The sequence below is a fragment of the Osmia bicornis genome, chromosome 10 (genome assembly GCF_907164935.1).
Source record: "Osmia bicornis bicornis chromosome 10, iOsmBic2.1, whole genome shotgun sequence".
Taxonomy (NCBI): domain Eukaryota; kingdom Metazoa; phylum Arthropoda; class Insecta; order Hymenoptera; family Megachilidae; genus Osmia; species Osmia bicornis.
The window spans coordinates 2,379,158-2,400,580 of NC_060225.1; the positions used below are offsets into that span (position 1 = coordinate 2,379,158).

Consider the following 21,423-nt stretch of genomic DNA (forward strand, 5'->3'; position numbering starts at 1 on the left):
GCGAGGCCTAACAAATACGCGTTAAAAGATATTGTTATTCAATTTTAATTCTTAACTCGTTCGTTATTAAGCTTGAGAAGCAGGTCGGTCGCTGCTTGCCACAACGTTTGAACACCGTGTATTCAGCCCGCGATATAGCGTGATCTGCAGCGGGCGTGTTAAATAAATTTGAAAATTAAAATGTATCGATCTCGGTAAACTGTTTTAACAAAAGTATTTCTTAGACGTTTTATTGATAACTAGTGCAATATACCTATGTGAATTTTTTCTTTAGGAAATTCTTTTAGAAATAATATACGCATTTCGGGCACTTTTTACAATTTAACAGATTTATCAAATTTTAAACAAATTTTTCTTGTTGTATCTAGATGAAATTTTCATTATTTATTTGAACGTTGCAGAGTAAAATGTACAGATAAGATTATTAATAATTAAAACATTGTTGTTTTAATTAATTGTCTGTTGTATATCAAAGTATTAAAAGTTTTGTATAAGTCATGCAATTAAAAAATCGATTGATTGTGTAACAAAAAAAAAAAAGAAAAGAAATATCGACGTTGAAAATTTGAACAGAAATTTTTACACGTAAGAAGATAATGAAGTTAGCAATAAATTTTCTAAACTAGTAAGTAGTATTCGAAGATTACCGCGGGAAAAAGAAACAAATCTTTAAATTCGAACAATGTTTTCGAACATTCGTACGTTTTAAATGAAAGTTATTCGAGGAAATAGTTCGTTTTTACTGTCATTAACTGACCATCGGAACAGACGTAAATTGCTTGTAAATGTCTAGTCAAATAAAACAGGAGAAGAAAAAAAAAGTTTCGAGCAATAAGTTTTATAAAAATTTTTCAAAAAACGCGCAAATTATTATTGATTTGGTAAACGGTAACTGTACTTTGTAGTTCAGAAATTTTGCCACAAATTTTGTTAAATTAATTGTTAAAACCTTTCTTCATTTCTTTCTGTATAAAATTATTGATAAAAAAATTTATTTTCTGTTATTGGTATTCTAATTGTTATGTTTCTTAATAAAACTAAAATGATTTGTAAATAAATTAATAATATTACTAGTAACAATAATTGTTATTATAATATATTGTGATTTATAATAATAATTATTGTTACGTGATTAGAGGTAACGAAAGAAACCTTTGTGATGGATGGTTGCATGAATAATGAATAATTAACAAATGATTAATCAACGCGTCCGTATGAGCTTTAATTACAATTGTTAATTATTGATTATGAGGTAATCGTTAAATTAGTCACTGATCAACGAGCTAATTTACTTAGGGCAGAGAATTCGCGGGAATTTTACTCTAGATGAATATAGGAAACGCGGAAAGGTGTTAGCTGTTCGTCGTCAACATTTTATGTTTTTCTTGATTTTCATGGAAAATCATGGTAGCGCGATTGATATTAATCGCCTTATTGAACACATACGCGTACACATTCGATACTAGCCAAAATATTATACAAACGATTTTAGGTTTCATTCATAGGGTGAAATTAATCATCAGAGTAAACAATTTTATTATAGATGACTTTCCTATAACATGAAAATCTGAATGTGTCATTTTTACGAAAATAAAATTGTACTATTATTAGTGCTATTGGGTCGCGAGTGTACGTACCCTATGACTTTTAAAAATGGGTGCAAATATCTCCAAACAACATTTCTATTTTATGTATATTGATAATGTAAGGTAGCTTAAAATTGGAAATTTCGAATTTATTGAAATATTATTTCTAATACTACTACTATTACAGTATCAATTTGGAAGACCGGAATTAAAAATTTGAAAATTAATTATTCCTGTCTTTGGTAACTAGAATTGTGATATGATCTATAACAGATATTTACGTTATAGAAGCATTCCCCTAATTTTCAAATCGTGTTCACAAGTAATGTTATAGGAGGGTTATCTATGTATACTTGATTCGATAAAACAACTGAAATCCATTTCGACCTAAGTGAAAGTAAAGAAAGAAAAAAAAAAACAAAGGGGTTCGAATAGTTTTTGCTAAACAATTTTAAAATTAACAATGAAAGATAATGAAGAAAAAAATAGAAAAACTTTGCGACCAAGAAAAAGCGCGAATTTTTCGTTAATGAAAGAAATATAAATACACAAATATAGAGGAAAAAAGGGGCACATGTGTGCGTGTGTGAGAAAACAAACAGAAAAAATTTATACAGATATACGAATAATCTAGATACCAGATAACGAAATGACATACTCCATGCCTTACATAGAATTATCTAAGCCTAAGTAGATGTATCTAATTAGTCGTATTAATTCAAATCGACTAAGAAAATGTGACGGTCAACGACGTGTTAATTAATCATTAATGAATCATTAGTTTCAAATTTTATATATTTTATAGTTTTATCTTGGTGGAATTGAAAAAATAATTTTTGTTATTTTCTAATTTCGCGCATTACAATTGAAAAATTATTTTATATTTCTCGTAGAAAAATATCTTTTTTAATTTTAATTCTATGTGATATTTCCAAATTATATTTTTCACGTGAAACATTTTTTTTTTTTTTTCATATAAAATACAAAATAAGAAATATTTAGAAATCATTGTCTATAAGTCTAATTAAGTTATTTGATTGTTGCCTTGAAATTTGTAACTACGTATCAATTTTGTACCTTACATTCCGCAATAAGCTTGCTTTATTAAAAAAATTAATCAGTGACATTTTAAGTGAAAATACTTTTTTGTTTTAAAGAATTTTTAAATATATTTTGAAGTAGAAAAATATGAAAATTTTCAAATAAAAGATTCGTAGTTTTTAGATTCCAATTATTTATGAAAGTCAACGAATACATATTCGTCGTCGACCAAACTATTTTCTTAATCAATTTGTATCCCCAATTAGAGTGGAAAGTGGCGCTGATTAATTACAAATAACATTAGAAGTTTGCAGATTCAAAATTGTACAAATTTAAAACCCCATCCAAACAAAAATTTATACCTAATTTTTCTATCAAGTATTTTTTATTGAATTACGTCGATTTTTCTTTTATGTCATTTAATTTCTCATCTTTGGCTTGTTACATTAAAAAATAAAAAAATCAAATAGAAGATTTAACAATTTCCTAAAGAATTACGTGGCATGCGAAAAGTCAATAAGTTTCAAGAGAAATAAATTGTTAAATATCGTGTTAAAAACAATAGAACTCGAACTAAGGTGATGCATAAATAATTATATTCCTTAATTCATGGTTTATTTCCCCAAAGAAAGACTTTAACATAGTTACCGTGTGATAAGACAGATAGGAATAATAAATATTTATTTACTATAACAGTGTTTATTTATACGAAACGAATATTTTAATGAAAAACCTATTCATTATTCGTTAATTTATTTCTTTATTAATAATTGAAAAACTAAACCTGGTGGAACACTTGAACATAATAAGTTGAATAGAAAAATTTCAAATTTGTTATTAACAATTTTAGTGAATATGAAAATTATTCAATAATATATGTAGAAAAACAAAGAGTTATACATATTGTTATATAATTTGAATATTTTACGGTTTCTTTCTTACGAATCTAATGCTTATTACCGAAGAAATAAATTGAGGCGCTGCTATTTGTTTATATAAAGGTATAATTGATTAAACAATACGTAGACATTCTGGAAATGGGTGTTCATTCGCATGTAGGTTCATGTGTATCAACTATACATAATTATACATAACGGTGCTTCTCAACCACACATTAAAAATTTGATAAATTAAACATGAAACTTTAATAATAAATTTTATTTCCTAATTTGTTGGTTGAGAAACATTGATTTTGACTCCTTCGTACTGTTTCGTTACTTATTTGAATAAAACGTTCGATTCAGTAGAATTTCAAAACTTGTATCGCTTGTTTGTATCCTTATTGTTTCGAAAGAGCCAATTGTTAACTATAAGATTGTTTACGAAACAAAATTCATAATGTTTCCATGAGAAAAAAGAAACAGCTTCCACGAGAGAGATAAAAGGAGTTGAAACGTTTGCGTCACGTGGGAAAATTGTGAAGTATTGTAATTAAAAATATAAGTTATCTTGTGACGAATCAACGGTAGAACTCGTATCAATGAAATTGTCTTAACGTTAGAACAATCGACTTGGAGAAGTGACATTCAAATAAATAATTGGAAGCTTAAAAATTGCGAAATCGAAAGTTTCCGAAATTCAATTGTTATCTTAAAGTCCAAGGGTTAATAATCTTTGCAATTTAAATAAAATAATTTGCGATCCGTCGTTTTGTTCTAATATTGAGCATATTGTTTCATTGCAAAATTAGATCTCTAAGGTTGCAAAGTATTTCATATAATTTTACAATTATTTGTATAATATAATGCAACGAAGCAGACGATCTGCATAATCAATGAAAAATACTTTGCAGTTACAGCAACGAAATGAGCAATGATATATTAATTTACACGTACGACGTTTTTATTTCTACCGTTGAATTGAAAGTAAAATGAATTTAAAGAGATATAAAGCTTGGTTGGTACAATTCGACCCACGTGAAAAAAAAACAAAAAAAAAAAAACAGATAAACTTGAAGTGATGGCAATACCAATGGTCTTCTCTTGAAAGTTTAAAATGAAAAAAAAAAGAACGCAAAGAAACGAAAAAACAAGAGAAGTACCCGCGGTTGTGATAAGCTACTAGTTAAGTTACGATTACTTGATTTACTAATTGATTAATTAGATGATCGTCCTAACCGGTTAGTGCGGCTTCATTGTCCTGATTTGTTGTTGTCATTTCTTTTATTCTTTCCTGTGTTATTTTTAATAAATTCACGGATTATTTTGTTTAAACATCTGTCTTTTTATTTAATTACCACCTTACTACTTGTTCCTATTTAACGTTCCTGATTTAATTGAATTAAGTAATATTAAAATATATTTTTAAATGATTTTAAATTTTGTTATTAAAAACTATTAAAAGTATTTTGTTTTGTCATTATGTTCACATGTATAAACGCGTAGTATACTATTTATTATAACTAGAGTGAAATTATAAACAGTAGGTATTAATAACTTATTGTTAGTGTAAACATATAAGATGGTGTTAACTTTCTACCTCCTTTTAAAAATATTGAAAAGTTTCATAGTTTTTATTGAGAATTTGTATAAATGATTCTAATTACGTGAAACTGTATAATAAAATCATTGATCACGTTCTCAATAGACAATTATTTCATTTTATTTCAAATAATTATTTATACAAAATATTTCAAATAAATGATGTCAATTGCCTTTTAATGATGAAGATATCAACCCCGTTTTTTTAAATACTACATATGTATATACTTTTTATCGATTAATCCATGCAGTTCTTCATTTGTTATAAAAAAAATATTAGGATGTTTTGTCAGAAAGTTACTGGTATAAAAAATATTTTAATTTTATTAAAGTAATAGATTGTTTTCGACATTGATTTATCAAGAACAAATAACTAATTGTTGCTAGATATTAATTTAAGATATTAACAGTAGAGATTATGGTATACTATTTAACATGCAAAATTAAACATGTTATTCAGCGCCATTTCTCACAGTATCCCGAGTCAATGAACGAAATAATAGCAATAAAAATGATTGTTAAGCGATCACTATCCAATATTGTTAATGATAATTAGTTATAAATAATTGATCGAGCTGTGAAAATTAATAAAAAAAATGAAATTAACAAAGCGAGTAATAGTAAAATTTTATCAATTTCATTCGCCTTTATTTCAAATTTTAATAACTTGATAAGTTTCACAAATTTCTTTCTTTATTCATTTTGACAAAATTGGAGTCCTTCTATTGCCTTTCAACATTAATTTTAGAAAGTATTTATTGAAAACGTGTTAGTGTTACCACATTTATTTGTTTCATTCAGAAAATTGAAGTTAAGTTAATAAAGGCAAAGAAGAACAACAATTTGCGAAGCGTTAAAAAAACGGAAGAAAAAAAATCGTTCGACACGATAATACCATGTAATTGTGATAAAACGAAAAGAACCGTAAATGCGAAAGAAAGGCGAAGTTTACCAATTAATTAGTTGAATAATGAAAATCATAGAAGTAGGTAATTTTTTAGATGAACATGAAAAAATAAGATACAGGGAATTTCTGTACATACGCGTGCGTATAAGGAAAAGAAAAAAAAATATGTTACAATTGTACGCGTGTATGTGTAAAAATATATACATATATTAAACGAGGCGAGATTTTATCCACGAAAAAACAAAAGCAAGTGATTATTACAATTGATTAAGGGCTGTATTAATCGACACACAATTTAGATAACGATAGAGAGGTATACAGTATATATTAATTAATGAATTAAACGTTAGAGTAATTATACCGATTAATTGATTAAATGCATACGTATGCGTGTATACATTTAACAGCAACAACGTAAACGATGTACTTGTATACATAAATAATATTATTATTACTATTATTATATATTATACATACAAATATATTATATTGTATACACATTAGTAAATGTTCAATATTGAAATAAAAAGCATATACGTTGTTTACACTATACGGGTCTCTTTCCTGTGTAATTCCTCATATTAAAAATTACACTTGACATTCCTGAAAAGTGTTCTTTTAAATTTTCTAAAGAGATGCAAATTATTTGTAAGTACTCCCTTATCATTTTTATGTCACATACGATATTATAGAATGAGAATAGAATAAGACAGCAGCGCTATTAAAATGTGTACCAGGAAAGGTAAAATTATTTTGGTCTCACATTCTACCATACCAATTGGATTTCAAACGACGTCGGTATTTCAGATTGCATAAGTACCACGAACTCATGACGTACTTACTTACGACACCGACAAAAGACTACATACTAACATAATGCCGGCAGTACACTAAGTCCCATCGAAGTTGTCGCAGTGAAGTTGGCTACAAATTCATTAACGCATTCACGCCGCGTCGGTGAGTGAATGCGTGGCCAACTTCACTGCGACAACTTCGATGGGACTCAGCGTACACGCTCGCCGAGGCGATTCGAACGCGAGATCTCCCGAGACGAGAGTCCCGAGACCCGAGATCCGAGAGCACCGTGTACACTGAGTTGCAATGAACTTGTCGCAGTGAAGTTGGCGCGCTAACGCCGCCGCGGCGTGAATGCATTAGCGCGCCAACTTCACTGCGACAACTTCGATGGGACTGACAAGGAAGGTTAGGGAACCCGGAAATTCCAAAAATTATGAAACTTCGCATACAAGTACAGTAAGTCATCCGTAATACGACCCTGTTTTCCGTTGGTGCCATAATTCGGTTTTAAAGGGTGAAATTACCCCTTGAAAAAAATTCGGAACTTTCTTTTTTGTGGAATATCTTAAAAACGGTGAGAGTTATGAAAAAAAAGTTTAAACAAAAGTTGCACAGTTCTGTTGTGTTTACAAAATGGCGTCAAGAAAATGTTGGGGGGGAGGGGTAACTAAAAAATTATGCACTTTTCAAAAATTTTCTTGACGCCATTTTGTAAACACAACAGAACTGTGCAACTTTTGTTTAAACTTTTTTTCATATCTCTCACCGTTTTTAAGATATTCCACAAAAAAGAAAGTTTCGAATTTTTTTCAAGAGGTAATTTCACCCTTTAAAACCGAATTATGGCACCAACGGAAAACAGGGTCGTATTACGGATGACTTACTGTACTTGTATGCGAAGTTTCATAATTTTTGGAATTTCCGGGTTCCCTAACCTTCCTTGTCAGTGTACACGGATGAAAGCAGAGACATAAGAAATATAGACGGAGCATAAACTGCTACTTTAGGTAAGGGGGGCTGTGATAATCGGGGCGAGGAGGGGACTCGTCTGACTTCGACTTATTCCGGCAAGACTCGGTAGTATTCGGCTCATTTTTCACATGTTGTATGTACACCGACAATGAGTTGCATTGATTTGTCGCAGTGAAGTTGGTCACGCATTCACTCATCGACGCGGCGTGAATGCGTAGTGAATTTGTAGCCAACTTCACTGCTACAAGTTCAATACAACTCATCGTACGGATGCGAAAAGCCGAACATACCCGAGTCTGCGTTTACGAAAATAGTCGAAGTCAGATGAGTTCCCCCCTTACCGCGATTATCACTTACCCCTCGTAGAAAGGCTCCGTCTATACTTCTTATGTCTATGGATGAAAGCAGATATATGATTGTGTAAAGTGCGAACACCAATTGCCATGCATATGGAAACAGATGTGGCAACACTGCAAACGTACTATACATGATAAGTACGTTCTTCACTTTGGTATGGTCGATAAGGTAGTTGTGCCATGCATGCTCCAGCGAGGTATGGTAAGAGAAGAATTGATAAAACAGATACAACTGTTATACCAACTGTGGAAACCCAACCTCACCTTGGCACCGACGAGATACAAATGGCAATACTGCGAGGGTCTAGATCACTAGCGTCATCTAATAGTGTATTGTAAAACTAATGAAAATTGCATTTTGTAGATTATTTTGCACTAGATGACGCGGGTGATACCTTTTTCAAAACGCGCAGCAGTGACATACAAATTCAAGAATCAGAAATTCATCTTTTATGAGGATAAACATAAGTGAAAGTCATATTTCTACAGTAATCACTTTATTTCTTCAATAATGCAATGTACAGTAACCTCGTCGTTGAAGTACCGTTTTAAACAGTTATGATATAACCGAGACTTGCAAACGCGACAATGAATGAAAAAGCTATAATAATATAGGAAACAATACCGTGATATTGCCAGTACAAATACGACTATAATGACAAGCTCAAAATGATAAATAAAAATAATACAGATTACTTTCATCGATCGAGTATAATTTTTACAAGCGTGAACAAGATTCGAGTATAATATAGAGTTGAATAATAATTATTAATCTGGAATGGCTTCGATATCACCTATTCATAAAATTGTAGTACCGATATAATTATAGACTATGATGAGTCTTTACTAGCGTTCAATATTATGTGCTAAATGCAATACATTTCAAGTTATAAAACAATACTTTTGAACGACTGAAACATATTAATAATTTACTTGCAACACACCTAATACAGCATAGAATATTGGCGACGAAAATCGACTCAATACAAAATATTCAAACGCAAACTATTGTTAAGCTTGATACAATATAATCAAGCCTACAAATTAACGAAATATGGATCTAGGACTTATTTCAAGGATGTAGGAGAAGATTTTGCTTTAGCCGCGTTAAGAGAAGTCAAGAGTTTATGTTCTTCTTGGACAAGAGCGTCGTGTATCACACTCTGATATGATCGAGTAATTCGTTCCTTGTCATGGATAGCGAGACCCTGCCATTCTTTCTCCAAAATGTTCATCAACTTCTCCCTCTGCAGTCGCGCATCTTCGATCACGAATCTTTCATCTTCGTGCATCCATTTCTTCCACAGTATTTTGGCACCCTCGCTAAAAGGAACACAAATGGACAAAGAATTTAATTAACAAAAAAAAAATAGAATTTCTTTCTCACCACTCGAATGTTTAGACACACAATTATAAATGTCCATCCTATTTGTGATCTATCGAGGGACGAATGTAGAGCGCGTAGGGTGACGAATGTCTTGGCAAACATTTGCAAAGCGCTGAACGCGTGTAAAAGTGTAGTACATATACCGAGAGACGCGAATGACTCATGATTTTTAGCTGCATCATCGACAGAGTTCGACTAATTCGAGAAGCAAGATGTGCCATTCGTCGTTTTAGACCCTTAACATTGCCCACGGCCATTTATCGAATTCGCAACAGATTGACAATAATAAGGGTCGAAAATTAAAACCAACCTGTACATCTCTGAATCCGTACAAGCATCCTCGCGTTCAGCAAGTTCGTTCTCTCTTCTATCAATGTTCATCAGTCCTAGTTTCTTCGTCTCCTCATCCAAAACAAGATTATCAACGCTGTACAGCTTTTTCTCGCGAAGCAATTCCAATCTGTTTCTCATATCCCTTAGTCTAAGCGCCACATCCCAGCATTGTTTCTTGCAAGCATGCGATTCTTTCATAGTTAGATCCTCAATTTTGTTCGTCAACTCCTTATGAGTCAAATACAGAAACATTTGCTTGGAGAGATTCTTGTCGGTAGGATCCATTCGTAGCCAAGGCATGCTTTTCTCCACTTCGAACTGCCGATTGTCCGTTGTGTTCACATCTTCCACGACATGATCCTCTTTGGAGCTGTATTTGTCTTGTTGGTCCCGTTCTTGATGCGGATCTTCAATTGGAGTTTCCGTTTCATCCTCCATGCTTTGATTCAGCTCAGTGTTCTCGTTGTCTTGAAACCTTCTATGAGGACTCTCCTTCTGGTGAGCGAGGTCCTTGGTATTGGTTTCACGATCGCCCATCCTGCTGTAGGAACGATTCTTGATCACTCGGACTTCTTAAGGACTTAATTAAGCGTTCTCTGTATCGTTCTTGCGAAGAAGAGTCTCGCTGTTGAGTGACAAATACATTTCAAAATTATTGAAAAAAGAGAAAAAGAAAAGTGTTTCTTTGCAGATCAAACTTCGTTTTAGGGGACCAAAAATTAACGGTTTCAAAATATGTAGTCTTGTAGTTTTTGACCTGAAACATTCGAAAATGCAAGTTAAAAGTCTAGGAAACCAATGGTTTCAAAAATACAATTGTGTAAAAATGTACGTATTTAGTGATGTTTGATAGGTTAGTACGACGCCATATTGTTTCTACGCATTCTCTGATTGGTTCGTTAAAATGACTATAACTTCCACTTACCTTATTTAAAAACATACTGCTCCTTGATTGCCGCGATCAAGGAATCCATAAGATATATTTGGTTAATTTGACAAAACCTACGCCACAAAAATTCACATAGGCGATCGGCAAAGTCTTCATCGTGGAAGCGACTTCAATCTTTTGCCGGTCGCCAGTTAGCTTTGATTTTTTGCGTGCGAGTTCCATCTTGAGCTATAATTAAAGGTTATACAAAACATTTATTTAATATCAGATTAATATTTTTGATGTCACCTAACCAAACCAAGAGGAAATAGCCAACATATTTATTTACTAACAAATTCGACGCTGTGATTAACTATCTTATAGCAGCGAGACCCATGTAACTTTTAAATGAGTCGGTATGAACAGATTTCGAATTTGTGTGCGAACCAATCAGAAGATGGGTAGAAGCAATATGGCGTCGTACTAACTTGCCAAAGTACGCTAAATACACTTTTTTCACACAATTGTATTTTTTAAACCATTGGTTTCCTGAACTTTAAACTTGCATTTTCGAATGTTGCATGTCAAAACTTTAAGATTTGATACTTTTTATTCCAAAATTTTTGATCCCCTAAGATGAAGTGCAGCCAAAATTATTAACATGCTTTTTCTGCTATCCTTGTAAAGTTATTTTTTAATAAAGACTAATAATTAGTCAATGACAGTTTTCGGTAGGTTATTCCGAAACGAAAAATCAACTCTAACTTACATGCTTAATATTGAAATTAATCGATGAGCAGGGTTTTCTGGATTTTACAAACTTTATTCTTTTTCAACGACGATATTTTATTTAAAATACACAACATCAATAATTATATGTTTGTCACAAATTTCGGGAAAAGCTACGCAGAAAAGATACACTCGAATGGCGTCGGAAAAAATCTCTAGCATTGATCCTTATATGCATTAGCGTCACACTGTCCACCGATCACAAGAAGTTCCATGAGAATAGCGCAATCTGATTGATCGCGCCCCACCTCAGCTTGCACCTACTTTCCGGTCGTGACGTATAACTAGCGAAGTAGGGATGGGCGATATTCGAAAAAAATATCGATGTTAAAACAATCGATTAATTAAAAAATCGATAATTGAACATTGATGCTTTTTAAAAAATATCGAAGTATCGAATTCTTTTTTAATAGGGCTGCTTTTGGAAACATCACCCTGAGCACATTTCCTAGAACGTGACCTAGAAACTGCGTATACAGGTGAACAAAAAATATTACACTATCTTTCTTATTTAAATTTTACTAAAAAATATTTTTAAATCAGAATCGTACATTTAATGTTAACTTCAAAGAATATTAATGAATTTCCTTCAAGTAGTAATACAGTATTGCCTCGTAATAAGCAAGTGGTCTCGACTTCGAAATAAGCAAGTCGCTATCCCCTCTTCTTTGTTTGAAATCGCCCGCAAAGTGAGAGGTACGAGATATGAGTGAGAGGTCCATGAAAGCGCGAAGCCGATGTTTAGGGTAATAAATTCCCGCTCGACTGAGCAGTGACATCGGTTAGTAGAAAAAGGATGGAATATATGTATATAATGCTTTCTATCCTTGTTCAAAAAATAACATCGCTGTTCGGCCGATCACTATATGATTTGCCGCTACCTCGGATCTCTCACTCGTTTCTCGCGTTCTCTATCGTCCCGTTTCGAGAACAAAGTCAAGCCGAATAGCTACCTCCCTCGAAATAAGCAACGGTTCGGTCCCGAGCCACTTGCTTATTTCGAGGCAATACTGTAGTATTTTGCGGGTTCTTGACCTGTAAGTGCAACAGGGTTGACTTCGTGACTAGAAAAAAAGTTTTTATTAAATCTATAGGGAATGGGATATTCTAAGTAGATATGCATAACCAGCATAAACTTCAAAATCTCATGCGTATATACATTATAAAATGTCACTGTACCTGCAATAGCAAAACAGATGCAAAAGGATTGAGATGATAAAGAAAATTATACATGGAGTATTTGAATAAGATAATTTTTTAAATCTAAGATCACAGAATAAGAATGAAGAACAATTAATAAGAGTTACAAGAATATAATAACACAAATACGTATGGCGTTCTTATTTAGTCGCGTTCCGAAATTCACTGCCAGTGCTGGAATCTAGTTACGTATTATAGATTTTCAGTGCTGGCAGTGAATTTCGGAACACGACTTATACTCAATGAGCATACAACATTTCTCGAAAATTATACGCTTATTGAATAGTGCGCGTCGCGTTATCATGCTGTTCAGTTTTCTCACAGAAATACAAAATATCGATGTTATGTAAAAAAGTATCGATAATCGATTAAATGATTTACAGAAACATCGACAAAAATAATCGATTATTATTAAAAAAACTATCGATATTTAATTAATCGAAACATATTACCCATCGCTATAGCGAAGTGATCGCATCTACTAATTAGGCTCGTGTAAAACTAGTGGGTCCTGTGCCGTCTCGCGAGACTTCTTGTCATCGGTGGACAGTACTTACGTGATACAGAAGTTATTTCTACAATTAGATATTACCGTTATTCTAACTATTACAATTATTATAATTTTATTCTTTGAATACTCATTAAAATGCAAGAATGCATAGATACAATTTGATTCTTCAGTTAATTTATTATATATCAGGTTTCTTGCAACTGTTGCACCAGTCCACGCTTATACGATGTTGCATATTTTACCTTCCTACAATATAAGAAAAAAATAAAAATATAGTTTAGTAATTGTTATAATACAATATCACGTGTTAAGCTTGTTAAAAACTTATCTTATTTTGCGTAATTATTTTTAGTAGTGTATTTGTGAGATTTTTCTGATCAAAACAAGATCAAACATGACATAATTTAAATTATAGTTAGGTTTTAAATAAATAAGTAAAACTAATGGTGTCCTTTCTTTCCTTTTTTTAACTTTGTTCCTATGGCGCCCCGGCGCCTGGGCCTCGTTCCTGCGATGGCCGCAAAGTGTCGCGCGTGTAACTCCCATCCTTTCTCGTAAGTGCTCTATCACGGGCTTTGTTGATATATATATAAGGTCTGTAAACATAGAATCCAGGCCCGTCTGGGTTAGGGACCGTCCATACTGTCAGCCCCACTGACTAAAGTTTCTAGTAGGACGGTTGCCAAAACAGGGAGACACCACCACCATATATATAATTTCGTCTCACGATGAGTCCGAAATGAAGCATTTTATCTCATTTATAAAGAATGAATAAATGCAAAAAATTCCGAAGTGGTTAAAATTATAAATCTCGAAACTATTATATTAACGGCCTCAAATTTTGGACGAAATATGCCATCACCGGATTTTGGCACGTTCTGTGCAAATATTCAGTGAAGTCCGTCATTTGTGTATCCCACGATTGGGATTAGAGTGCCACCTTACAGAGGTACAATATAACGGACAAGAATGCGAAAAATTTTAAAGCCGGTGAAGAAAAAAAACTAAGCACGTGTGACTTATAGACGAAGGAGGGGCATTGTGGAAATCAAATGTCCGAAAACGGCGGAGAATTTTTATTGCCGGAGGAGGCAACCAAAAGTGTTGCAGTTTATTCGCCGTATATTTGCAGATGCACAAGGAAACACATTAAACAAACAACCATTATATGTATTATTACTACCAGCTACAAGGACAATTACATGTCATAGGTAGAAAATATATCTTATTTTGTATCTGGACCCGAAAAGCTTTAAATTACATTAGAGTTGATAGAGATAATAACTTTTGGCAAAACAATATGGAGCCAAAGTTAATTCAATTTTATTTATTCTGTATGTTACCGGAATTAATAGATATCCGGTACAATAGGGGAATGCCCATTCAGGAGCCTCAATTTATAACAGAGGAGAGAGCAAATTTAGAAAAGCGCAGAAGGTCTCTCTCAGAAAGTAGCACGAATACTGCTACTGTCCGGCGTCGCACTGCACTGTAAAGTGCAGTACCACTGACTCTGTTACTGGTTCACAATTGCATGAAATAGCAATTGTACTCGCGAATCATACGATCCCCGCGAGTTACGCGACGCCATACTATATTTCTTTGTTTTATTTAAAAAATTTGTTACAGATTTTAGAAGGAAGGATTCCCGAGAAGAGGTTTTTTGGAGTGAAGCGAGCGTAGAACTCAAAAACTAGATTATGCCCTGACGCGTCTACAACAGTAGCCACTGAATTTCCATGACTGCTTTTTTTTCTTATAAAACATTCATTATTGTATTTCACATAAAAAAAATAGGTAAATGTTCGGAAGTGTCACTCCTGTCAGAATCGAGCTGATTTTTTTTTGTGTGGTTTCTTACAGTTAAAAAACATCATATTTAATATTATTATGGCAGTGCATCAACGAAAACAATGTCAATAAATTTCTTTTTATCTCCCACGAGTTGAACAGTAACATTTAATTTGTTTTGCTGACTGGGGGGCTCAGCCCCCCAGGCCCCCCCTAAATACTACACTAACTAATACCGATACCCATTTTTAATATAAGGAAATAAGAAACAAAATTTACAAAGTAACATATTTATTGGTATTAGTTAGTGTAGTTACTATGGGGGTCTGGGGGGCACAGCCCCCCAGTCAGCAAAACGAATTTAATATGTTACTGTTCAACTCGTGGGGGATGTTTTGTTTTTTGTTTACATCTGGAATTGTCGTGGTAATATCCCAAAATTCGGACGACGTGATTACCACATGGCTGGTTATATTGCCGATTTTCTTTTTCTTCGAGTTTTCACCGCACACAGTGAACGCGTACACTCAGTCCCATCGAAGCTGTCGCAGTGAAGTTGGCGCGCTAACGCATTCACGCCGCGGCGGCGTTAGCGCGCCAATTTCACTGCGACAACTTCGATGGGACTGACAATGAGTGTACACTGAGTTGCATTGAACTTGTCGCAGTGAAGTAGGCTACAAATTCACTAACGCATTCACGCCGCGTCGGTGAGCCAATGGCGAGATCGGTTCACCGACGCTGCGGCGTGAATGTGTTAGTGAATTTGTAGCTAACTTCACTGCGACAAGTTCAATGCAACTCAGTGTACATACATGCCATTTTCGATGTTATTCAGCAATTTTATAATGAAGAATTGTCAAAATAGTTTGTATTTTGAAAGAACAGAATATTTCTTTTAGAAATCTTGAAAAAAAGTTCGAAAGATCGACGAATAAAAATCTTTAAAAAAATATTTATTGACATTGTTTTTGTTGATGCGCTGCCATAATAATATTAAATATGATGTTTTTTAACTGTAAGAAACCACACAAAAAAAAATCAGCTCGATTCTGACAAGAGTGACACTTCCGAACATTTACCAAAAAATAATCTATCGGGTAGCCTCGGTAGGTATGCGTAACAGCATTTTTCTCTTCTCGAAAAAAATTAAAAAATTATATATCGGTATATTCAAGAAAGCGTTACCAGGACAAATGGAGTGCAAATATGCTGCCTGATCACGTATAATCGACAAGTATAATCTTACATAATTAATATTACGTTATCTATACATAAATTACTTTTTTCACAGATGGAAACAGACAAGGAAGAAAAGTAAGAAAAGAAAGAGGAAATGAAAAAGGAAGTGGACAGAAGAAACAGGAGAAAGACGAGGAAAGGGCTTGGCTCCATTCATGATGGTGTGACGGCATTTCCTTTTGAGTCCACTAGCGAGAGGATCACCCGATATGTATATTATACAGAGGATTCATATACATATACAGGGTGTTCCAAAATTAGGGGAAAACCTGTGGAGGGATTATTGCTGAGGTTATTCTAAACAACTTTTTCGGTTGAGGTATAGAAAACGGGGTACACCCAGATCGAGCTGTTTTTGTTACCATAGATAGCCCTTGGGGTGGGGCTCACTGACAAGGAAGGTTAGGGAACCCGGAAATTCCAAAAATTATGAAACTTCGCATACAAGTACAGTAAGTCATCCGTAATACGACCCTGTTTTCCGTTGGTGCCATAATTCGGTTTTAAAGGGTGAAATTACCCCTTGAAAAAAATTCGGAACTTTCTTTTTTGTGGAATATCTTAAAAACGGTGAGAGATATGAAAAAAAAGTTTAAACAAAAGTTGCACAGTTCTGTTGTGTTTACAAAATGGCGTCAAGAAAATGTTGGGGGGGAGGGGTAACTAAAAAATTATGCACTTTTCAAAAATTTTCTTGACGCCATTTTGTAAACACAACAGAACTGTGCAACTTTTGTTTAAACTTTTTATTCATATCTCTCACCGTTTTTAAGATATTCCACAAAAAAGAAAGTTTCGAATTTTCTTCAAGGGGTAATTTCACCCTTTAAAACCGAATTATGGCACCAACGGAAAACAGGGTCGTATTACGGATGACTTACTGTACTTGTATGCGAAGTTTCATAATTTTTGGAATTTCCGGGTTCCCTAACCTTCCTTTTGAGTTCGGTGCAGAAACCACTTTTCGGACAATTTCAGTTTTTGACCTCTGTGGAGGCGGCGGGTGGGAGTTAAGGGGAGGGATGACCACCGTTGGAATTCCCACCCCAAGGCCTATCTATGGTTAAAAAAACAGCTCGATCTGGGTGTACCCCGTTTTCTATACCCCAACCACTTTTTCCTTTGCCAAAATCAGACTCTGATTGGCCAGGGTTTTTCGTTAATAATTCGAAAACGAAGCCTTAACCAACATTTTGGCAAAGGAAAATGTTGTTTAGAATGACCTCATCAATCAGCCCTCCACGGGTCTTTCCCTACTGATCAGACTCTGATTGAACAGGGTTTTTCGTTAATTCGAAAACGAAACCTTAACCAACATTTTGGCAAAGGAAAAAGTTGTTTAGAATAACCTTAACAATCATCCCTCCACGGGTCTTCCCCTAATTTTGGGACACCCTGTATAATACATTAATTATTTTCTTATCTATGTAGATATATGTATATCTCATATACATATAAATAGTAACATATCAGGTTATTCCATAAGCAGTGATAAGTATGTAATGCGAATATAACGGCAACTTGGCAATAAAACAGTAAAATATTGAGAGATAAACCATGTTTCGCATTAATGGCGATTACCGTGTATTGTGAATAATTTTAGACATTTAGTAAAAGAGTAATTTGTATTGTTTTGTGAAGTCGTAAGTTTAAGGTTAAACATGTTGCGAAGTGTTAGCCGAAAATTGTACTTCATTCACATGTTAAACAAGAGTTCAACATGTAGTATAAAACAAAAGAGAAATTTGAGTTTACTTGAATATCAGGGCAAGGAACTTCTTAGAAATTGCGGAGTTTCTGTGCAAAATTTTGGTATCGTGGATGATATGAGGAAAGTAAATTCTACTTTAGACCAATTACGTTAGTATTTCGTTTAATATTTAATGTATTTAATTTGTGTAATCTTTTCAGTGAAATTTATGTAATTATTTTATTATTCTGCAATAAAGCATGCTTTATTGTACATACCCAGTTGTAATATATTAATAAACATCTGACTATGAATTTTATAATTATTATTTTGGCAATTTTATTGTTATCCTATACATTTCCTTTAACTCTTATAATTCATTACTTTTTTCTTTATCATTTTTTATATAAATTTGAATTATAATTTTATGTTTCAAAATACCTGCAAATGGTTTTTTTCTATACTGATCAAAATTTATTATTTAACATATTGTATTATAAAAACAATAAAATTAAAAAAGTAATAGTTAATCTTACTTTTTAATTTATGAAATATAAAATATTTTTGTAATTAAAGAAGTACAGGATAGTATTAATAAATATAAATATTTATAATATTAAAATGATCTTATAATTACATTATAAATAAATAAGTTTGAGAATTTCTGCAACAGATAAATGTTTTTATTGTAAGAAAAACTGTTCAAAGTTATAGCATGTCCTATAAGAATTTGTCTCATTTTTAACTGTTTTGTATACTAGAGTAAATAATATATATTGAATTATTTTAATCATGTTTAATTATGATGTCTAATTTAATCTTTCTTTATAGATGCAGATGAATATGTTGTAAAAGCTCAAGTATTAGCTGGCGGACGTGGAAAAGGATGGTTTGAGCATGGTTTTAAAGGAGGTGTACATGTTACAAAAGAGTAAGTAAAAGTACATAGTATAAACTGCAATATAAGAACATGTGACTTATTACATATTTCTTATTAGCCGTAATGCTGTTAAAGAAATTGTGAAAAATATGTTAGGTCATTGCCTTATCACAAAGCAAACTTCAAAAGATGGCATATTAGTGCAGAAAGTTATGATAGCAGAATCTGTAAATATTGCACGTGAAACATACATTTGTATACTTTTGGATAGACAGCACAATGGTCCTGTATTAATTGCTTCACCAGAAGGTGGTATGGATATTGAAGCAGTTGCTGACAAAACTCCAGAATTAATTAAAACAATACCGCTAGATATATATTATGGTATTGATGATGATATTGCTAAAGAAGTTAGCATATTTCTTGGTTTTACGGATCCTACTATGCAAGAGAAAGCAGCAAATCAATTAAAAAATTTGTGGAAACTATTTGTAGATATTGATGCTTTACAAGTTGAAATTAATCCATTGGTTGAAACTACAGATAAACAAGTTATAGCAGTAGATGCGAAAATAACATTCGATCATAATGCTCAATTTCGGCAACAGGATTTGTTTGCTTTAGAAAGTTACGATATGATAGATCCTAGAGAAGCTGCTGCATCACAGTCTAATCTAAATTATATTGCTATGGATGGTAATATAGGATGTTTAGGTAGGTTTTATTATTTTAATATCATAGTAGTTAAAATAGGTAATATATTGTAATCAGTTTGAATTTACTTAAAATTTGAATCTGTGTGTTACGTTTAGTTAATGGTGCTGGCTTAGCAATGGCTACCATGGATATAATTAAACTACATGGTGGATCACCAGCCAATTTTTTAGATGTGGGTGGAAGTGTCAAAGAAGATCAAGTTTACCAGGCATTTAAAATTCTGAGCGAAGGTATGTATTGTAATAAGTATCCAAATAAGTAGTTACATTAGATTCATTATTAAAATTGAGAACTAAGTTTATCTTGATGCTTTTTAATTTAGTAATATTAGTATTAGTATTATTTACATATTGCACTAGAAAGCCTTACAAATGTATGAATTGGATTCGTAGTTTTGGGTAAGTTTTATCTAAAAGTAATTCTGAATGTCTTTTATTTGATGTATTTAGATCCAAAAGTAAAATCGATTCTTGTAAATGTGTTTGGGGGTATTGTAAATTGTGCAACAATAGCAAAAGGGATTATTGCGGCAGCTCGTAACTTAGAACTTAAAGTTCCGCTTGTTGTTAGATTAGAAGGTAATTATTTTTTTTATCTAGTTACTTAGTTATTTAGTGTAATGGTTACTTTTCTTTTCTTTTTTTAATTAGGTACTAATGTAGCAGAAGCAAAAAAGCTTCTTGCAGAAAGTGGTTTATCAATTCTTACAGCAAATGATTTAGATGAAGCTGCTAGAAAAGCAGTTTCTTCAGTAAAATCATAAACAGCAACTGTACTCTGTACTAAGTTCTTCCACGAGTAACATTTCATAAATGGCAGTGAATATTAAAAAATCTGAACAATTGTATAATTTTTATATAATGCCAAGATATGAAAAGCTGAATATCTGATCTTTTGTTTTCTTTTTCAAGTAATATCGGTCAGCTAATGTAGGTAATTAAAAATATTTTCTATTTCTTTATTACAAAATTTGTTTCATTTCGCTTTCACCTAATAAGTGTTACCAAATAGATATTACAATAAAGATTCGATGAAAGCGAAATGCTCTGGACCAAACTTTCGCTTACATGGTACAGTTCCTACATTGTTACAAGTTTGCCGACAGTTTCTAGTTGAGTTGGACTTGAGCTTTGAGTCCTTCGCTTTTATTTACAGATCTTTTTCGCTTTCATCGAATCTTTACTGTAATTAGCTAAAATTATATACCTACAATTTATACATTTTAAATGACTAACTTTGATACTTTTATACTTTGTATACTTAAGAGGGTAAGGTAATAAAGACAATGTGGTTTTGTAAGTATGTAAGTAAAATAACTAAATATATTTTTAGTGACAATTAAATGTTTTCAGATTCGTCTTAGTAATTTATATTTTGTTTAATGAAAAAATATTATTGTTAAAGCAGAGACAGCTAAGCTGACTTTTGACTTCTCCTTTGCCATGTCCATTCCTCTCACATGGGTTGTGGTTAGAGATGAAATCAAATTCAATATGTACTCATAAATCCAAGTCGAGTGTAAGAGTACTTGGATTATATTGGAGTGTATATATTTGTAACTTTTTTTGTAATCACAAAATGTTTATAATACAAGAAGTTCTGTGTTAAGCTCTTCCTAGGTTTTCCTTAGGTTCTTTCAGAATTTTTACAAAATCGAAGCAAATCGAGCTACCTATGTTGCATTTGATTTTTTTTCACTAAACAAAGGAGGTGCGTAGCACGTTGGTTCCATGTTTGCGATAACAAGCGACGTGCTACACATATTTTTCCAGCACAAAAGGTTAAAGAACATGCCGATGAGATGTTGACGAGGCTAAGGAATGCGGGTACGATTGGTCGTCGTCGGTAAGTCACACCTCACGCACACGCATTCTA

The 21,423-nt window shown here is 32.7% G+C and overlaps 2 protein-coding genes across 4 annotated transcripts; one reads left to right on the forward strand and one right to left on the reverse strand.

Moving 5' to 3' along the window:
* Window positions 1-8,620: 8,620 nt before the first annotated feature.
* LOC114880613 lies at window positions 8,621-11,735 on the reverse strand. 2 transcript variants are annotated; one of them, XM_029196818.2, is made up of 3 exons: window positions 11,498-11,735; window positions 9,838-10,401; window positions 8,621-9,463 (listed from the first exon to the last, which is right to left on the reverse strand). In XM_029196818.2, the coding sequence occupies exons 2-3, from the start codon at window positions 10,395-10,397 to the stop codon at window positions 9,208-9,210; spliced, it is 816 nt and encodes a 271-aa protein (XP_029052651.2). In that variant the 5' UTR covers window positions 10,398-10,401; window positions 11,498-11,735; the 3' UTR covers window positions 8,621-9,207. The 2 variants fall into 2 exon arrangements, with proteins under 2 accessions (XP_029052651.2, XP_046143387.1); XM_046287431.1 differs by having other exon boundaries at window positions 9,838-10,485; window positions 11,498-11,734.
* Window positions 11,736-17,463: 5,728 nt separating this feature from the next.
* Window positions 17,464-20,847, forward strand: LOC114880611 (succinate--CoA ligase [GDP-forming] subunit beta, mitochondrial). 2 transcript variants are annotated; one of them, XM_029196817.2, is made up of 6 exons: window positions 17,472-18,121; window positions 18,783-18,882; window positions 18,950-19,545; window positions 19,644-19,778; window positions 19,998-20,126; window positions 20,199-20,847. In XM_029196817.2, exons 1-6 carry the CDS (start codon window positions 17,923-17,925, stop codon window positions 20,309-20,311), a joined length of 1,272 nt encoding a protein of 423 aa, XP_029052650.1. In that variant the 5' UTR covers window positions 17,472-17,922; the 3' UTR covers window positions 20,312-20,847. The 2 variants fall into 2 exon arrangements, with proteins under 2 accessions (XP_046143386.1, XP_029052650.1); XM_046287430.1 differs by lacking the exon at window positions 19,998-20,126 and having other exon boundaries at window positions 17,464-18,121.
* Window positions 20,848-21,423: the final 576 nt, after the last annotated feature.